General features: G+C 40.0%; 1 protein-coding gene across 8 annotated transcripts in view; it reads left to right on the forward strand.

Annotated features, from left to right (window-relative positions):
• ALPK1 (alpha kinase 1) overlaps positions 1-9,510 on the forward strand; it is a 121,203-nt gene extending 111,693 nt beyond the window's left edge. For all 8 annotated transcript variants that reach the window (XM_057310007.1, XM_048212175.2, XM_026499193.4 and 5 more), the window contains 4 exons: positions 1,620-1,773; positions 5,913-6,075; positions 7,514-7,700; positions 8,876-9,510. In XM_057310007.1, coding sequence (XP_057165990.1) covers positions 1,620-1,773; positions 5,913-6,075; positions 7,514-7,700; positions 8,876-9,075 — 704 coding nt within the window. In that variant the 3' untranslated portion in view covers positions 9,076-9,510. The remainder of the gene's footprint in view (positions 1-1,619; positions 1,774-5,912; positions 6,076-7,513; positions 7,701-8,875) is intronic.
• Positions 9,511-19,144: the final 9,634 nt, after the last annotated feature.

Below are 19,144 nucleotides of genomic sequence, written 5' to 3' on the forward strand. Positions count from 1 at the left end.
CTAAGATCCAGCACCCTGAGGAGCACAGCATCAGGCTCCGTGCTCAGTGGGAAGTCTGCTGGAGGATTCTCTCTCTCCTTCTCCCTCTGCCCCTTCCTCCACTCATGCACACACACTCTCTCTCTCAAGGAAATAAGTAAATCTATAAATAAATTAATTAGCTAATTAATTAAGTAGTAGTTCTTAATCTTAGCACGATATAAGAATCCCCTGGGGGGGTGCTTTTTAAAATTTCCAGTGCCCCACCCCTGAGATTCCAATCTAATGGGCCTGGGGTTTGGATCCAGACATCAGTATTTTTTAAGAGCTCTTCAATGAGTTTTTATAAAGACAATGTCAGTAACTTCTGCTTCAGAGTATTCCGGTGCTTTGCCTGCTGCCTTGAAGTCAGACTGAAATACAGATCATGTTGTCATAAAAAGAAGCAGAATGTTCCACGATGACAGGGTTTCCCTATGCACTATTTCCTTTTTAGGGATTGTGTAGGTTCCGAATCACATATCTTAGAGTTAGGTAACTGCTTTATTGTTATGCCTATGTGCCAATTTGTGGGTGAAAAGCCACATGCACATGATCTCAGACCCATTAGGGGACATTATTATCCCCAGTATACAGATGAGGAAAACAGAGAAAGGCCAAAGTTGAGGAAACAAAGAAAGTTATACATTTCCTCCATCTTCCTTCCCTCAGTTCCCTGCCCTTCCTATGAATGTGTGCGAGCAGCTCACCTTCTGTTTCCATGCCCAGCTTCTCTGACTGAGGGGCTCAACGCTGGCCACTGTCTTCCCAGCCTCCAGTCATCTCCCACCCCAGACCCAGACCCTTGAGTTTATCTTACTTAAGGTATTTTCTCTCCTGAGTCTCCTGTTCCTTCACCCATTATCACGACCTAGATGCAGGAGGTCCTTGTTCACTTCCTTTTAACTTGGATCCCAAAATGTTGCATTTCTTCCTCAGAGTTCATGTCTTTCCCCTCAAAGAAATGCTTTCTTGCTAGCAGTGTTCTGCCTTTCCTTAAGGTGGAGACAGTTTTTGCTTTTCCTTCTTATCTTTTCCTTTTTCGATTGAATAGCGTCTTTGTATGGTGGCTGTATTTTGTCAAGTGATTCCTGGACTTTCCCAACTTAAACAAAACAAGAGAAAATTCAGGTGCACTTTAATAGGTAACTATGATTTCTGGAGTTGCCAGGAGTCTCTGAGGTAAAGTTATTTCATTTATTTCTATCTGTATGGTCTGGCACCAGTAGCAGGCTCATTGTCCGGGCCCCCCAGATAATTAGAAGAAGATGCGAACATATATCACTCTTCCAAGATGGTCTCTGGGGTTTTGCTGTTTAAAGAGCCTTTATTTTCCACCATTTTCTTGCGGAAACTCTGGCCTTATCTTCATCTTCATCAAGCAAAAGAGTTTGTGAATCTTCATTACATTTGCAAAGTTTACTTTATTGTACTTCACTAACTTTGTAGTAGTCGTCATGGAAGGAGCTGAAATTTGAGAAAATGTCTGAAGCTGACGATTTCAGACAAGCTGGACTAGGATCTGTGCACTTCATCTTTATTCATAAATTGTAACATCCCTTTGAAAATAACATCCATTTTTATCTTATCTTTTTTTCCAGATGCTCTTTTATTAAAATACTCTAAAAAATCAGAATTATGGACAGCCCAAGAAACTGTTGTATATTTGGGGGACTACCTGAATGTGAAGAAGAAAGGCAGACAAAGGAATGCGTTTTGGGTTCATCATCTTCATCAAGAAGAGACCCTGGGGAGGTATTTCTTTAAACATCTATATCACTAATGCAAAATGGGCTAATTATGCCCTTTGGTTAATTCATCATATATAAGATTTTGGAAGAGCTGGAAAACTTAGCCACAATGTATATTTTCAGATTCCTACACCTTCCTCCTCCTCATTAATTAACTAACAGTAGTTACCACACACTGACTAACATTATGTCAGCCATTTTACATAGATGTACATAATGTCCAACCTCTCAGGGAGACATTGTTATCCCCATTGTAAAGATAAGAAACATGGAGTTTCTGACTGTATGGCAGGACAGAGAGCCTCAAACACTCCCACTAAAAATGCTGGCAAGAAGTCTAGTTCAACTATGAAAAACACACTTATATGTAAATAAATGGGTCTGCAAAAAAGGTAGGGAAATCCTTTGAGGCTAGGGATGAAGCGTATCCAGGATATAAGCGCATACTGAGCCTTTAAGACGCCCCCTGTAGAAGTTTTGAGTGGGGTGGGATGAGGTGGCAGCTAGTGACCAAAGTTACACAATGTAAGGGCATGTTTAGAGACCAACCATATAAAGCAAGGATGCAGGAACAGCTACATCCTCAAGGAAAAAGTTATCTTAAAAAAAAAAAAAAAACCATGCCCAGGCACATGGCTGGCTCAGTTTTTTAAGCATCCAACTCTTGACTTTGGCTCAGGTCATGATCTCAGGGTCATGAGATCGAGCCCCGTGTCAGTCTCCCTGTTCATCAGAAAGTCTGCTTGAGATTCTCCCTCTCCCTCTGCCCCTCCCCCTGCTCTCTCTCTCTCTCAAATAAATAAATAAATCTTTAAAAACAAAACCATCCCACTGAGGTAAATACCTGGAAAATTTTTTGTTTGGCCTTAGTTCTGGATGACAACTTCAAGCAAAAACACACCTGAAAAAATTAGTCACCACAGGTGGTCCCCATTGGGTTTGAGGCCAAATTCTACATCATCTGTGTATTTAAAAAAACGCTATAAGCCAAGAATTTTAAGATGGACCTGTTTTTTATCCAAATCCAAATAATGTAGAAATAAATAGGAAGAGAGGAAATGAGAAAGAGTGAGAAATTGGGTGATTCTTAAACAGCGGAAGTACATTTCTTGAAAAGGTTGTTGATGATCATAATAATAATAGAAACATGTAAATATATTTACCAAGTATATATGTGCTAAGTCTTACTTTAAGTGATTTATATACTAATTTAATTAATCATCACAAAACACTATGAGAAAAATGCTATTATCCCATTTTACAGATGAGGGAACTGAGGCATAGAGATGTTAAGAAACTTGCCCCCATCACACATCCAAGTGATGAAGCCATGTGTAATGGGTTGAATGAGTTTTTTAACAGCTCTGTACCTCCAGCCTCAAATTCATATGGTGAAGTCCTAACCCACAGTACTCAGACTGTGATCTTATTGAAATAGAGTCATTGCAGATATAATTAGTTAAGACAAGGTCATACTGGAATAAGGTGGGCCCCTCATCCACTGTGACTGATATTCTTATAAAAAGGAAATTTGGAGATAGACATGCACAAGGAGAATACATGTAAAATTGTAGTTATGTTGCCACAAAGCAGGAACCACCAGAAGCCAGGAGAGAGGACTGGAAAACATCCTTCCCTAGTGGCTTCAGATGGAACACGGCCCTACTGACATCTTGATCTTGGACTTCCAGGCTCCAGAACCATGAGAGAATCCATTTCTGTTGTCACTCAATTTATGGCACTTGGTTATAATAGCCCTAAGAAATTAATACAGCAAGAAGCATCATAGGAGGATCTGAGATGGGAAATAAAAGAGAGAATAAGAAATATGGAAGATGGAGTGAGAGGATCCAACACATGTCTGATCAGAAAAAGATAAGAGAGCAAATAGAAAAGAATTACTATTTGAATGGATAATATATGATAATTTCCCAGAATTGCCAGAACACATTAATCTTCAGATACAGGAATCATAGTGAATCCTAAGTAGGATAGAAATGGAAGGAGAGAAATGGAAGGAGGGAAGAAACAAGAAAGGAAAGAAGGAAGGAAGGAAGGAAGGAAGGAAGGAAGGAAGGAAGGAAGGCAGACGATCATAAATCCACTTCTAGCTATATAGTAGTAAAACTTTCGAACACCAAGAATAAAGAAATAACCTTAAAAGCTGTCAAAGAAAAAAGAGTTTACTGTTAACAAATCCTTACTGAAGAAAAATGGTCCCAACGAAATGGCATAAGATGCCAGAAAGAATGGGCCTCTGTTCCCAGATAGATGATCCTGTAACTAGCGCTGGAGGGCCTCTGACAGAATGTTTGGGAAACGCGGTGGTACCAGGGTTTGCTCAAAGTTCTGAACTGACTCAGAGCTCCCACGGCCCAGCGGTCCGCCCAGAGCAGAAAGGCCTGAAGCACTGGCAGGACACGCCTGTTATGACAACTGCTCCTCTGCTGGCTGCTTTCTGATGCCGTGGAGGTTCCTCTTCTGAGTCTCCACTGTCGGATTGCTTTTTTTTTTTTTTAAGATTTTATTTATTTATTTCGAGGGAGAGAGAGAGAGAGCGAGCAGGGGGAGGGGCAGAGGAAGAGGGAGAGAGAGAATCTCAAGCAGACTCTGCATTGAGTGCAGAGCCCAGCACCAGGCTTGATCTCACAACCTGACTAAGGTTATGAGTTAAGATCATGACTTAAGCCGAAACCAAGAGCTGGATGCCTAACTGAGCCACCCAGGCGCCCCTCAGATTTCCTTTCTGCTCCCCAGGAGTCTGAATGGCCAAAACTGCAGCCAACTTAGATTTCATTATCCTACTGGACTCAGTAATTTCTGGAGTGTTTTCTGTAGTTGAGGTCTGTAACTGACAATTCCCTTAGATTTTTGGAGGTCACTCTGGACACATGCAAATTACTCATAAATTCACACCAGCTTACAGCAAATACAAACTACAGTAAAGTGTGATAGTTACTATTTTGCTCTTTTAAACACTTAATCATTTACTGCCTCATATCTTCTGTCTCCAACTATGCATTAGTCCTTGAAATATACAAATCATATTTCACACTTTCTTCAAAACACTCAGGACTAGCACAGGGCTACGACCATAATAGGTGATGATGGAAACAAGTATTTGTACAGATGAAGGAATCATATAAGGAAGGGGTAGAGGAAGGCATCAGATTGGTTAATTGACCTGTTTAAGGCCACATTGCAGGTAGTAAAAGATCTGGTTGCAGAGCCTGCACTTTCCAGTGTCCATCCTGGCGCCCTTGGCTCACCAAGGAAGTCTGGCAAACTGTGACATTAACTGGACACTTTCTCTATAATCAGCATCATCCTGGGTCAGTGTATCAGACAGTGTTCTTCAGAAAAACAGAACCAAGAAGAGATAGATAGATGATAGATAGATAGATAGATAGATAGATAGATAGATAGATGATAGCTAGATAGATAGCTAGATAGATGATAGATAGATAGATAGATAGATAGACAGACAAAGAGTTATTGTCAGGAATTGGCTTTCATGATGATAGAGGCCAGAAAATCTCAAGATCTGCAATTGGCCAGCTGGAGACCCAGGAGAGCTAATGGTGTGGTTCCAGGCCAAAGGCCAGCAGGCTCAAGACCCAGGAAGAGCTGATGTTTCAGTTCAAGTCCAAAGGCAGGACAAGACCAGTGTCCCAGCTCAAAGGCAATTTGGCAAGAGGAATTCTCTCTAACTAGGAAGAAGGTCAGTCTTTTTCTTCTATTTTTTGTCCTTCAACTGATTGGATTAGGCTCATCCACATAATGGAGAGCAATCTGCTTTTCTCAGACTATTGATTTAAGTGTGAAATTCATCCAAAAACAACCTCACAAAAACACCCAGAATTATGGTTGATCAAATGTCGGGGCATCCTATGGCCAAGTCAAGATGGCATATAACATTAGCCATCACAGTCAGCCAACATGAATTCTGTTCTCTTGTTCAGGAGGCTCTTACAAAATTATTTGAGTCATGAGGTAAGTCAAGATAATTAATATTGGCTGTCCAAGGTAGAGAAAGAGTAACGTCTTTCAAGCATTTTTGCATATCTCCTTGGTCTCCGCTCTCTTACTCTGTGATAAGATCACTTTCACATTTCTTTTGTGTGTTTTTTCCTCTGGTCATAGATACGTTGGGAAAGAATATAAGGAGCAGAAGGGGCTCTGGTACCACTTCACTGATGTGGAACGACAAATGACTGCACAATACTATGTGACAGAATTTAACAAGAGACTTTATGAACTAAAGATTCCAACACAGATATTCTATATCCCATCCACAATATTACTGGTAAGATTAAAGAGAGCAAAGGTTTGGTTAAACAAGCCTTAAGTATATATTAGGTTACATTTTTGGTAAAATCCAGTAAACTCAGTCACCAGACTCTTTCAACTACTTCATCTACTTAGAGAGATATATAAGAACTGCGACCTTCTAGACCCTGCATACATAATTTGGATCTTCCAAGTCACCCTGTTAATTTAGTATCTGGTCCCACATGGTCAAGTTAGCATTCTTAGTATCCTTTCCTTGTGTACTGTCTGTACTTTCAAAGAGAGAAGAAGGACCCTAAAGGTTATATGTAGTACAAATTATACCCAATGATGCTTGAATTCCCTGTTTTACATCTGTACATCTTCGCCCCTGGCAACCAAGTAATTAGTAAATCATAGCTTAAACACCTTTAATAAGGGAAAAGAATTATTCCCTTTTCACTTTCAAATAATTCTAGTTGTTAGGAAGTTCTTAGATTGAGCCCAAATCTGTCTTCCTCTGATTTCTATCTAGGAATTGCAGCTCCACGTTCTGGGGCCATTGAGACCAATCTGTTTTCACTAAGATATCTCTTTAAATACATAAAGGCAGGGCACCTGGGGGGAGCAGTCGTTAAGCGTCTGCCTTCAGCTCAGGGCATGATCCTGGCGTTATGGGATCGAGCCCCACATCAGGCTCCTCTGCTATGAGCCTGCTTCTTCCTCTCCCACTCCTCCTGCTTGTGTTCCCTCTCTCGCTGGCTGTCTCTATCTCTGTCAAATAAATAAAATCTTTAAAATAAATAAATAAATACATACATACATACATAAAGGCAACCATCCATCTCCACTGACTTTCTCTTATTTGGATTAAGAATACCCTGCCTTCCCAAATATGTTGGATCCTTAGCTCATTCATACCTAAAGGATTTTTTGTTTTACTTTGGCCAAAAACATTTTTTGACCCATATTTTATTACTACCAATAATAGCTATCATCCGTTTTTCACTTTCTTTATGTCAAGCACTATGCCAAGCATTTAACACATTAACTCCAACCTTTGAAACAACTTGGCAAAATGGATCATACACACAAATACTTGAATTGATATTGCAGCCCAGCATTCCAGGGCATGATCTATCTACATGTCCTGACGAGCTAGCTCCCTAGGGTAGGTCACTTCATGGCCTCATTTTTGTGAGTATTTTAATAAAAGAATAATAATTATAGGTTCTGTTATATGCCACATTAAATGTTAAGCACTTTACATGCATTTTTCTCATTTAATTTTTTTAACAATGCTCTAAGGTAGCTATTATGATAATATCTGCTTTACAAATGAGCAGACAGTAATCTCCAGAAGTAACAGAGCTCCTAATTGGCAAAGCCCTGGTTCAAAGTGAGGCCAACCCGACCCCAGAGCCTGAGGCCTTCCCAGCCATTATGGTATATTGTCTCCCGTTTCTATTTTTCAGATTTTGGAAGGCAAGACGATAAAGGGATGTATCAGTGTGGAACCTTACATACTGGGAGAATTTGTAAAGCTATCAAATAACACGAAAGTGGTTAAAACAGAATACAAAGCCACAGAATATGGTTTGGCTTATGGCCATTTTTCCTATGAGTTTTCTAATCATAGAGATGTTGTAGTCGATTTACAAGGTATGTGAAATTAGGATTTATTTTTTTTTTAGTGTTACTCATATGTATATGTGAGGTCTTGTAACTAGCTCTTCTGGTCATCATTTAATAGATTGTTCAGTGCCTAGACTACAATTTGTAATTAAATTAATTGATTTTACTGTATGTAGCAAATAATGTCTGAAAAAAAATGTCTAAAGCTTCTCCAAGGGTCTACAGTGTCACATAATCAGTGAGAAGATCTGGCTCACATTCTGTTGGGCTTAATTCTAGAACAAATCTACAATGGCTTTTTTTAATTTCACTTAAGTATATTTGAGTGATGTAGGTTTTTTAATATTGCGTGCTTTAATATATGAAAGTCTTTCTACTCTTTTCTTCAGCCCTTTACCTTTATCACAAGTGTGATATTAGGTTTCATAATGGGGCCATTATGAAATGGAAAGTTGTGTGTACTCGAATCTGACTTTTTTAAAATTTTCTGCATTAATACTTTAATTTTATTTCAGTTCATCTAATATTTTATTTACTGAATTATTAGCCAATACTCTTCACTTCATTTAAATGATAAATGAGGTTTATTATAACTATTCTTAGTAATGATTCTATGACCATCCCCCAAGATTTTCTCTATCCCCCTTCCATAGCATTTATCATCATTCTCTGTCATATTATATATTTGTACTTACTTATATTGCTTATTAATCTGTCCCACTTCACCAGAATGTTACCTTAATGAGTATAGTGATTTTTTTACTCACTTATTCATTGCTAAATCCTCAGCACTCAAAACAGTGTCTTGTATAGTGTATATGCTCAATAAATATTTGTTAAATGAACAGATGAATTAATGGGTTAGGCACTAAAGTGACTTATGAATCATGAAAGAAATATTCAATATATTGTGATCTTCGTAATTAAACTGAGTACATTTTATTGCTCTCTAATTCCTTGAAAATTGGTGGTCTAGGTATGTCATATTTGACAAATTTAATTACCCAATGTTCGGTTTCCCTTCATAAACCAATAATTGGAATATGCAATACCAAATACCTTACAAGAACTTATTAAACATAAGCCTCAGTATAACTGAGTTTTTAAAGTATCTCTTTAAGTATATACATTTTATTTTTCTGAAATACTTTACTGACATTTATAGAGGCTTTAATTCTGAGACATACTTATTTCTCTTGTAGGTTGGGTAACTGGTAATGGAAAAGGACTCATCTATCTGACAGATCCCCAGATTCACTCTGTTGATCAGAATGATGTCACTACCAATTTTGGAAAGAAAGGAATTTTTTACTTTTTTAATCACCAGCATGTGGAATGTAATGAAATATGCCATCGTCTTTCTCTGACAAGACCTTCAGTTGAGAAACCAAAAAATTCATAGACTATCTGGCGTAGTAATGGGGTAGGTTTAGTGCTGCTTACCTGTGTGGGGTCCTCCTCTCCTTCCAGGCACACACAGTATGGCATAGCCTGGCCCCCTTGGGCTTAGGCAGGGCCACTGGAACTAGGTCTAGCCAATAATTTGTGAGACGCATTGTCAAGTATTAATTTCAGGCCCGTATCTCATTGCCAGTGCAAGATGCTGTGGAATTACTTTCCCTCTGCCACAATTAGCAAGAATATTAGCACAAGTCCTGTAGTGAGGGCAACCTGGAAAAGGCCCCATCGTGGACACAAAACAGATGAGAAATAAACTTTAGGCTTAAGCCATCGAGATGTTGGAGGTTTATGTCACTGTCTATCAACGCTGATACTATGGGTGTTTTTCTTATTGATTTAGGAGTTCTCTGTATGTATTAAAGAATTCAGGACATTGTGATATGAGTTCCGGTTTTTTTCTGTTTGTCTTCTGCCATTTGACTTTGTATGAAACTTTTTTTCCACACAGAATTTACTTTAGACAGTTGAATTCATTAATCTTTTATTTTATGGCTTCTAGGTTATACGTCATATGTAGATCCTCCCTACCATGGGTTTCTTTATTTTTAAAGTATGTTTCTAGTACATTTACATTTGCAAAAGGTATGAGGGAAGAATGGTGCGTTTTAACAGGCACAACCGTCCACTCCTTGCACCAAACAGATCTGCTTCTTCACACAGGTGTGGGGAGCAGCTCATCCATGATCTTGTTAAAAGAAACTTAGAAGAAGGATATTGGTGAGGTATTCCCTTACTGAGGTTGGTCTTTGGGGATGCAACTGGTTTTCACTCTTTCCCTTCTCTACTATTCATTCTAAATTTCCCTCATTCTTACGTATTGCTTCAGCAAGTCTTAGTCGCGTATCTGGTGGTGTGACTCAGACTGTGTACATGAGGTTTCCTTATACTTGATAGAGCTTTCTCAGTTCGGGGTTACTGCACCAGTCTGTCCACAGCTGCAGCTGGAGCAAGTGAGAACCGTTACAGATCTCCTGCTGTGAGGGGTGTGCTTGACTGACTCTCCAGCTTCCGCCCCTCTGGATCACAACGGAGTCATGCTCCCCAGCATGCTCTCAGCCAGTGACTCAGCAAAGGCCAGGAAACCAGGCTCAGAATACTTCAACACGTGACTGTACGCGTCTTCCCAGTGGCCTGATAAAAAACTTTCTTAACACTACGTTGTCGTCTGACACTCTTCCTGCCCAGTCCTCCTTTGCCCTCTCCTTCCACTGGTACCACACCTGCATATCCCTGTTCCGACTGCTTAGCCTTTATTTTTTTTTTTTGCAATAATAATAAAATTTATTTATTTATTTATTTATTGTAGTTAAGGTAAGAATTTTTTTATATAATTTTTTATTATAGTATGTTAGTCACCATAAAGTATATCCCTAGTTTTTGATGTAAAGTTCCATGATTCATTACTTGCGTATAACACCCAGTGCACCATGCAATACGTGCCCTCCCGGCTGCTTAGCCTTTAGAGTCATTTCTCCCAATAAGTATCTTGAATGTCTAATCCCTTTCAGCATCTGCTTCCTGAATAACCCAAACCAACATAAGTTTCTTAAAGAAATGGAAAAAACTTCATCCTATTAACAAAGAGGGAAAATCATAGCATCTCAAAAGATGCAAAAAAGGTCATTTAATAAAATGAAAATCAATTCATGGTGAAAAGTTCTTTGCAAACTAAGCATAAAGGAAAGCTTTCTAAATCTGATAAAGGGATTTTTTAAAAAACTTTTTAAAAAAGAAACAGCAATATCATAATTAACAGTGAGGCACTTAACTTTTTCCGTCTGAGAAAAGGAATAAGACAAATTTACTCACTATCTACTATTAACATTTGTGAAATTGTAAAAATACATATATTGCTCTCTGAACCTTGTTCCTAGCACAGAGCTCCTAAAAGCCTTGTAATTCCCTAAGTGATAAGAGCACTAAGAGCATCTTTTGTTCTCATATTTGGTTTCTGACTCCGATCCTGACAGAGAGCTCCTAAATCCCTTGAAATCTCCTGAGTGATAAGAGTATCTTTTGTTTTAATGAGACAACTCTTGAGGAGCTCCTAGAGAGCTTCTGGATAAGGACTGGTCACCAGAAAGACCAAGCCATGATAAGAAGCTTGGAACTTTCAGCCTCACCTCCCATCCTCCTAGAAGGGGAGAGGGACTAGCAATTGAATCCCCCCGTAAAAATCCCCGAATTACCAGTTTCGGAGAGCCGCCAGGGTGCTGAACGACCCGGAGGTCTTGGGAGGGTGGGAAGCTCCATGTCGGTGCTGCTCCCCCATACCCTGCCCTATGTATCTCTCCCACCTGAGGTTCACTATTTCTTTCATCTTATTCTCTCATAATAAACCAGTGAGTAACTAAATGTTTCCCTGACCTCTGTGAGCCACTGTAGCATAGTGTCAAACCTAAGGAGGGGGTCATGAGAACCCCAATGTGTAGCAATTCAGGAAGAAGTACAGGGCACAGCTGGGACTGAAATTAGTGTCTGAGGTCAGGGAGTCTTGTGAGACTGAGCCCTTAGCCTGTGGGATCTGATGCTAATTCCAGGTAGACATGAATGATAGGACATCCAGCTGGTGTCAGAGAATTAGTTGGTGTGGGGAGAAAACCCACACATCTGGTTTCAGAAGTATTGTGAATGTGGTGCTAGCGTATGCGAGTAAAGGAGAAATCAAAGGAGTTCCCCCCCCCTCTAAAACATTATAGTAGAATTCCAGCTAATGAACATAGAAGGAATGATAGAATTAGGAAATTATGGACCTAGGCAAAAGTCACTGATAACTGCTAATACTATTAGGAGAATAGTTGATGAGGAATTTTATAATGGAGGAATTAGGCTGATGTTACTTACACCTCAATCAACTGTATCACCAAAAGTGGGATAATAAATCAATGATAAAATAACACTTTGGGGGGAAATTAGGGATTTTTAGTGTTTACTGAGTGTTAGATAAAATTAGTGAGGTGGTATCTTAAAACAATACTAAGGCCAAAAAAAAAGTAAAGGTAGAAGTGAAAAAAGCTTGGTTCTTGATAATGTTGAAGCAGCCATAAGGGTACATGGGGATTCATTATATTAGTCTTTCTCCTTTTGTATATATTTTTAAATGTCCACAATTTTTTTAAATTAGAAGGTCATAGAAAGGAAGAAATACCAAGGATTATCCAAGGAATGGGTGAGTAGAGATGATAAAAACTATGATTTGTATCAAATAAGCTAATCAGAAAAGAATACAAGAAGGGGTGGTCAACAATGTAAAGTCCTGCAGAAAAATCAAGAAGAAATAGAATCTGTATTGGGTGAGTGATGGAGGATAATGAGGAGAGATGGTTGACAGCAAAAACAAGCCATTGATTGACAGAGTGACCTTTGGGATGTTGTAGACTAGATATCAGCAAACTATGGCCCCTGGGTCAAATCCTGCCACCACCATTCCAAGTTTTATTGGAATACGGCCATGCTTGTTCAGTTACATATTATGTGTGGCTGATTTTGTGTTACAGTGGCAGAGTTGAGCAGTTGTGTCAGAGACTGTGTGCTACAAAGTCAAAGATATTCACTATCTGGCCTTTACAGGAAAGGTTTGTTAACCCTTGTGGTAGAAGATGAAATCAGAAATAAAGATCCGGATGTTTACTTTGCAAAGAAATATGGGTGTCTCTACCAATACAAAAGAAAAGGAGGTAACAACAATGGATGAAGAAATTGGAAATTGGAGGCGGTAAAGAAGGAAGGTGATGAAAAGCATGTGTGGGAGCACCCTTTTCTTTGTGAAGTCAAAAGTCTACGCTATCTGTTGAATGAGATGAGGCTAGCAACATCGGCGCTTTGAGAGGAAGGAAGGTTATGAAACAATGCATATCTCTGTATCATAAAGAAGAGAAATAGTACTACTGAGGGGAATTCTCAGAAAATTACATTTTAAAAATCTCTTTAAATAGTTGTTTATTTACACCAACACCAATATATGTAATGTCTGGCTTAAGAAATTAAGTATAACTAATGTTGAAGATGCCAATGGACCTTTCCCTAATCTTCACCTCTCTTCTACCCAAGAGGCAATCACTGCCCAGAAGGTGTTGGTTATCATTCCCTTTAATGTTGTTACACATTTACTTTTATTTAATGTTGTTATTCATTTATATTTTGTATAAAACCAATAATAAATATTCAGTGTTAGGGGTTTTATAAATTATTTTTAAGGTTTGCATAAATCCAAAAAGACCAGAAGCATTTAAAATGAGCCAGATTGCCTTTATAGAAAATGAAAAATACAGTCATTGATATTTAAAATTTAATAGAAAAGTTAAACAGCAAACTAAGTGTCATTCAAGAAAGAATTACTGAGGTCGGTGGAGTGAAGATAGCAGAGGAGTAGGGGACCACTTTTTCAGCCGGTCCCCTGAGTCAAGCTGGATAGGTACCAGACCAGCCTGAACTTCCTCGGAATCAGCCTGAGACGCAGGAAGATACATCTAGATCTCTACAAATGAACATTTCCAGTGCTGAGTATTGAGGTACGAAGCGGGGAGCCATGAAACCGTGCACAGATATCGGAAGATAAACGGAAAGGGGAGGGAGCTGCCAAGTTTGGGCACCGGGAAGCAGTAGCCACCTGCATGGGGCGGGGGGGGGGGGGGCTCGCAGACTGGCACCTGCGAGAGAGCAGACTGAGACCATGAGCCGGGGACCACGTGCCACCAGACTTCTCACGGAGCTCCAGTGCGCTCACTGGAACCAGACTGACACCGGGAGCTCCGGAGCGCGCATGGGGCGGCTGGCGGCCGGCGGTGTTAGAAACACAAAGGACAGAGACGCGCCGGCCCTGGAAGTGAGGGCTGGGCCGCCAGGTGTGGGGCGCACATCCTGGGACGCTGCAGGGTTGAGTAGCACCAACAGAAACAGAGTTAAAGTGGCCAGAACATCAGTGGAGAACGGTCCACGATCCCTCTGTTCTGAGACAGAGGCTGAGATTCGGCCACTGCTGCTCTGACTCTCAGAAGAGGCACAGCAAACTGCCAGGGAAAGCCGCCAGAGAACAAAAGCCTGGAAATACAGTGTGCCCATCCCCATCCCCCCTCGCAGGGGACATGGAGACTCTACCCAAACAGGGTTGCCTGAGTAATGGCGCAGCAGGCCCCTCCCCCAGAAGGCAGGCTGAAAAATCAAGAAGCCCACATCCCTAACATCCCTATAAAACAAGGGTGCATGGCCTGGGTCCTGGTCAATAATTTGGGCTCTGGACAACCCTGCAACCTCTCCTCATCAGAATGACGAGAAGGAGAAGTCCCCCCCCAGCAAAGAAAAGACAATGAGTCTGTAGCCTCTGCCACAGAACTAATGGATATGGATATAACCAAATTATCAGAAATGGAATTCAGAGTAACAATGGTCAAGATGATGTGTAGACTTGAAAAAAGTATTAATGAAAATGTTAATGAGAATATAGAATCACTAAGGGCAGAAATGAGAGCGAATCTGGCAGAAATTAAAAATTCTATGAGCCAAATGCAGTCAAAACTAGAGGCTCTGATGGCCAGGGTGAATGAGGCAGTACGTATCAGCAAATTGGAGGATGGGTTAGTAGAAGAAAAAGCTAAAATAGAAACTGGACTCAAAAAAATCCATGCTCAAGAATGTAGGTTATGGGAGATTACTGACTCAATGAAACGTTCCAATGTCAGAATCATCGGCATCCCCGAGGGGGTGGAGAAAAACAGAGGTCTAGAAGAGGTATTTGAACAAATTGTAGCTGAAAACTTCCCTAATCTAGCAAGGGAAACAAACATTCATGTCCAAGAGGCAAAGAGGACCCCTCCCAAGCTCAACCACGACAAACCTACGCCACATCACGTCATAGTGCAATTCGCAAATATTAGATCCAAGGATACAGTATTGAAAGCGGCCAGGGCAAAGAAATTTCTCACGTACCAGGCAAAGGTATCAGAATTACATCAGACCTGTCTACGCAGACCTGGAATGAGAGGAAGGGTTGGGCGGGAATTTTTAAAGCTCTTTCAGAGAAAAACGTGCAGCCAAGGATTCTTTATCCAGCAAGTCTGTCATTCAGAATTGATGGAGAAATAAAGACCTTCCAGAATCGCCAGTCATTGACCAATTTTGTAACCACAAAACCAGCCCTACAGGAGATATTAAGGGGGGTTCTATAAAAGTAAAAAGGCCCCAAGAGTGATACAGAACAGAAAGTCACAATCAATAGAAACAAAGACTTTACTGGCAACATGGCATCATTAAAATCATATCTCTCAATAATCAGTCTCAATGTAAATGGCCTAAATGCTCCCATAATGCCACAGGGTTGCAGACTGGATAAAAAGACATGACCCATCCGTTTGCTGTCTACAAGAGACTCATTTTGAACCTAAAGATACATTCAGACTGAAAGTAAAGGGATGGAATACCATCTTTCATGCCAATAGACCTCAAAAGAAAGCTGGGGTAGCAATTCTCATATCAGACAGATTGGATTTTAAACTAAAGACTATAGTTAGAGACACAGAAGGGCACTATATTATTCTTAAAGGATGTATCCAACAAGTGGATATGACAATTATAAATATATACACCCCCAACAGGGGAGCAGCAAGATACTCAAGCCAACTCTTAACCAGAATAAAGAGACATATAGATAAAAATACGTTAATAGTAGGGGACCTCAACACTCCACTATCAGAAATAGACAGAGCACCCATGCAGAAAATCGACAAAGAAACAAGGGCTTTGAATGCCATACTCGACAAGCGGGACCTCATAGATATATATAGAACACTACACCACAGAACCAAACAATACTTATTCTATTCTAATGCCCATGGAACATTCTCAAGAATAGACCACGTTCTGGGTCACAAAACAGGTCTCAACCGATACCAAAAGACTGAGATTATTCCCTGCATATTCTCAGACCACAATGCTTTGAAATTGGAACTCAACCACAAGGAAAAATTTGGAAGACACTCAAACACTTGGAGACTAAGAACCATCCTGCTCAGGAATGATTCAATAAACCAGGAAATCAAAAATCAATTTAAACAATTTATGGAGACCAACGAGAATGAAAACACAGCAGTCCAAAACCTATGGGATACTGCAAAGGCAGTCCTAAGGGGGAAATACATAGCCATCCAAGCCTCACTCAAAAGAATAGAAAAATCTAAAATGCAGTTTTTATATTCTCACCTCAAAAAGCTGGAACAGCAACAGAGGGACAGGCCTAATCCATGCACGAGGAAGCAGTTGACCAAGATTAGAGCAGAAATCAATGAATTAGAAACCAGGAGAAACCAATGAATTAGAAACTCAGAAACAGTAGAGCAGATCAACAGAACTAGAAGCTGGTTCTTTGAGAGAATTAATGAAATTGACAGACCACTGGCAAGACTTATCCAAAAGAATAGAGAAAGGACCCAAATTAATAAAATTATGAATGAAAAAGGAGAGGTCACAACCAACACCAATGAAATTGGAAGGATTATTAGAAACTTTTATCAACAGCTTTATGCCAATAAATTAAGCAATCTGGAAGAGATGGAAGACTTCCTGGAAACCTATAAACTAGCAAGACTGAAACAGGAAGAAATTGATTTTTTAAACAGGACAATTAATTATGAAGAGATTGAATCAGTGATAAACAACCTTCCAAATAACAAAACTCCAGGCCCAGACGGTTTTCCTGGGGAATTCTACCAAACATTCAAAGAAGAAATAATACCTATTCTCCTAAAGCTATTTCAAAAAAAAAAAAAGAAACAGAAGGAAAGCTACCAAACTCATTCTATGAGGCCAATATTACCTTGATCCCCAAACCAGGCAAAGACCCCATCAAAAAGGAGAATTACAGACCGATTTCCCTAATGAATATGGATGCCAAAATCCTCAACAAGATCCTGGCTAATAGAATCCAACAGTACATTAAAAGGATTATCCATCATGACCAAGTGGGATTCATCCCTGGGATGCAAGGGTGGTTCAACATTCAAAAATCTATCAGTGTCTTAGATTTTATCCAGAAACAAAAATTCAGAAATCATATGATTCTCTCAATAGATGCAGAAAAAGCATTTGACAAAATATGGCATCCTTTCCTGATTAAAACCCTTCAGAGTGTAGGGATAGAGGGTACATTCCTCAATCTCATAAAAACCATCTATGAAAAGCCTACAGCAAATATCATTCTCAATGGGGAAAAGCTGGAAGCCTTTCCCTTAAGATCAGGAACACGACAGGGATGCCCACTCTCGCCACTATTATTCAACATAGTACTAGAAGTCCTTGCAACAGCAATCAGACAGCAAAAAGGGATCAAAGGTATTCAAATCGGCAAAGAAGAAGTCAAAATGTCTCTCTTCGCAGGTGACATGATACTCTATATGGAAAACCCAAAAGAATCCACTCCCAAACTATTAGAAGTTATAGAGCAATTCAGTAATGTGGCTGGATACGAAATCAATGCTCAGAAATCAGTTGCATTTCTATACACGAATAATGAGACTGAAGAAAGAGAAATTAGGGAATCCATCCCATTTACAATAGCACCAAAAAACATACGTTACCTTGGAATTAACTTAACCAGAGACGTAAAGGACCTATATTCTAGAAACTATAAATCACTCTTGGAAGACATTGAGGAAGACACAAAAAGATGCAAAAATATTCCATGCTCATGGATCGGAAGAATTAACATAGTTAAAATGTCCATGCTACCCAGAGCAATCTACGCTTTCAATGCTATCCCGATCAAAATACCAATGACGGGGCGCCTGGGTGGCACAGCGGTTAATCGTCTGCCTTCGGCTCAGGGCGTGATCCCGGCATTACGGGATCGAGTCCCACATCAGGCTCCTCCGCTGGGAGCCTGCTTCTTCCTCTCCCACTCCCCCTGCTTGTGTTCCCTCTCTCGCTGGCTGTCTCTCTCTCTCTAATAAATAAATAAAATCTTTAAAAAAAAAAAAAAAAGAAGGCATGATCAGTTGTGTCAAATGCTGCTTATAGATAAAATGAGTACTGTGAATTTAATTGTTTACTAGTAACCTTGGTGTGAGCAGATGGAGTTGAGTATTGGGGGTGAAGTCTCAAATGGAAAGATGCATTCATTTTTTATTGCTGCATAACAAATTATCACAAACTTAGCAGCTTAAAACAACACACATTATCTCACAGTTTCCATGGGTCGGAAGTCTGGGCACAGCTTAGCTGGTCCTCTGTTCAAAGTCTCCCAAGGCTGTGATCAAGGGGCTGGCCAGGCTATATTCTTATCTGGAGGCTTGACAAGGGAAGAATGCACTTCCAAGTTTACCAGGTTGTTTCAAAACTCATCTCCTTACAGTTGTAGGACTGACATCCCCACTTTTTCCAAGCTGTTAGCTGGAGGCCCATCTCAGCTCCTGGAGGCCATTGTAGCTTCCTGACATGCACAGGCCATCTCATCAGCTGAACTTCAAGACCAGCAGAAGAGCATCTCCCTTCTTCCCAGGAAGCAAAGAGTGTTTTATGCAACATAACTTAAGAGTCAACTTAAGAAGCAACTCACAACTTCTACCCACCATCAAGGGCAAGGAATTACAAGGGTGTGATTCATTGGGGGTTACCTTAGGGTGCATCCACACAGAAGAATTTAAGGGAGAAGGGAGGAAAAGAAATGGAGGAAGAACATATGGAATACTGTGTGAGTTTTGCTTCAATAGAGAACAAAGAAATGGGGTGGTGGGTATTGGGGGAAGTGGAATCAAGAGAGAAAATAGGATATTTTTTATATAGATGGGAGAAGTCACAGCATACCAATGACAGAGTTACAGAAGAGAATGAAGAAATGATGATATAAGGCAAAGAGAATGGAGAATTGTGGGTGCAATGGCCTTGAGGAGGCAAGAGGGATGGAATCCAGTACACAAATGGCAGGGATAGTATTAGACCAAAGCACAGATTGTTTACCCATGGTAACAGGTGAGATGGCCGAGTACTGGAGTGCAATATTCATGGGCATGAATAGGTATCGT

This window comes from Ursus arctos, unplaced genomic scaffold, assembly GCF_023065955.2.
Source record: "Ursus arctos isolate Adak ecotype North America unplaced genomic scaffold, UrsArc2.0 scaffold_11, whole genome shotgun sequence".
NCBI classification, from domain to species: Eukaryota; Metazoa; Chordata; class Mammalia; order Carnivora; family Ursidae; genus Ursus; species Ursus arctos.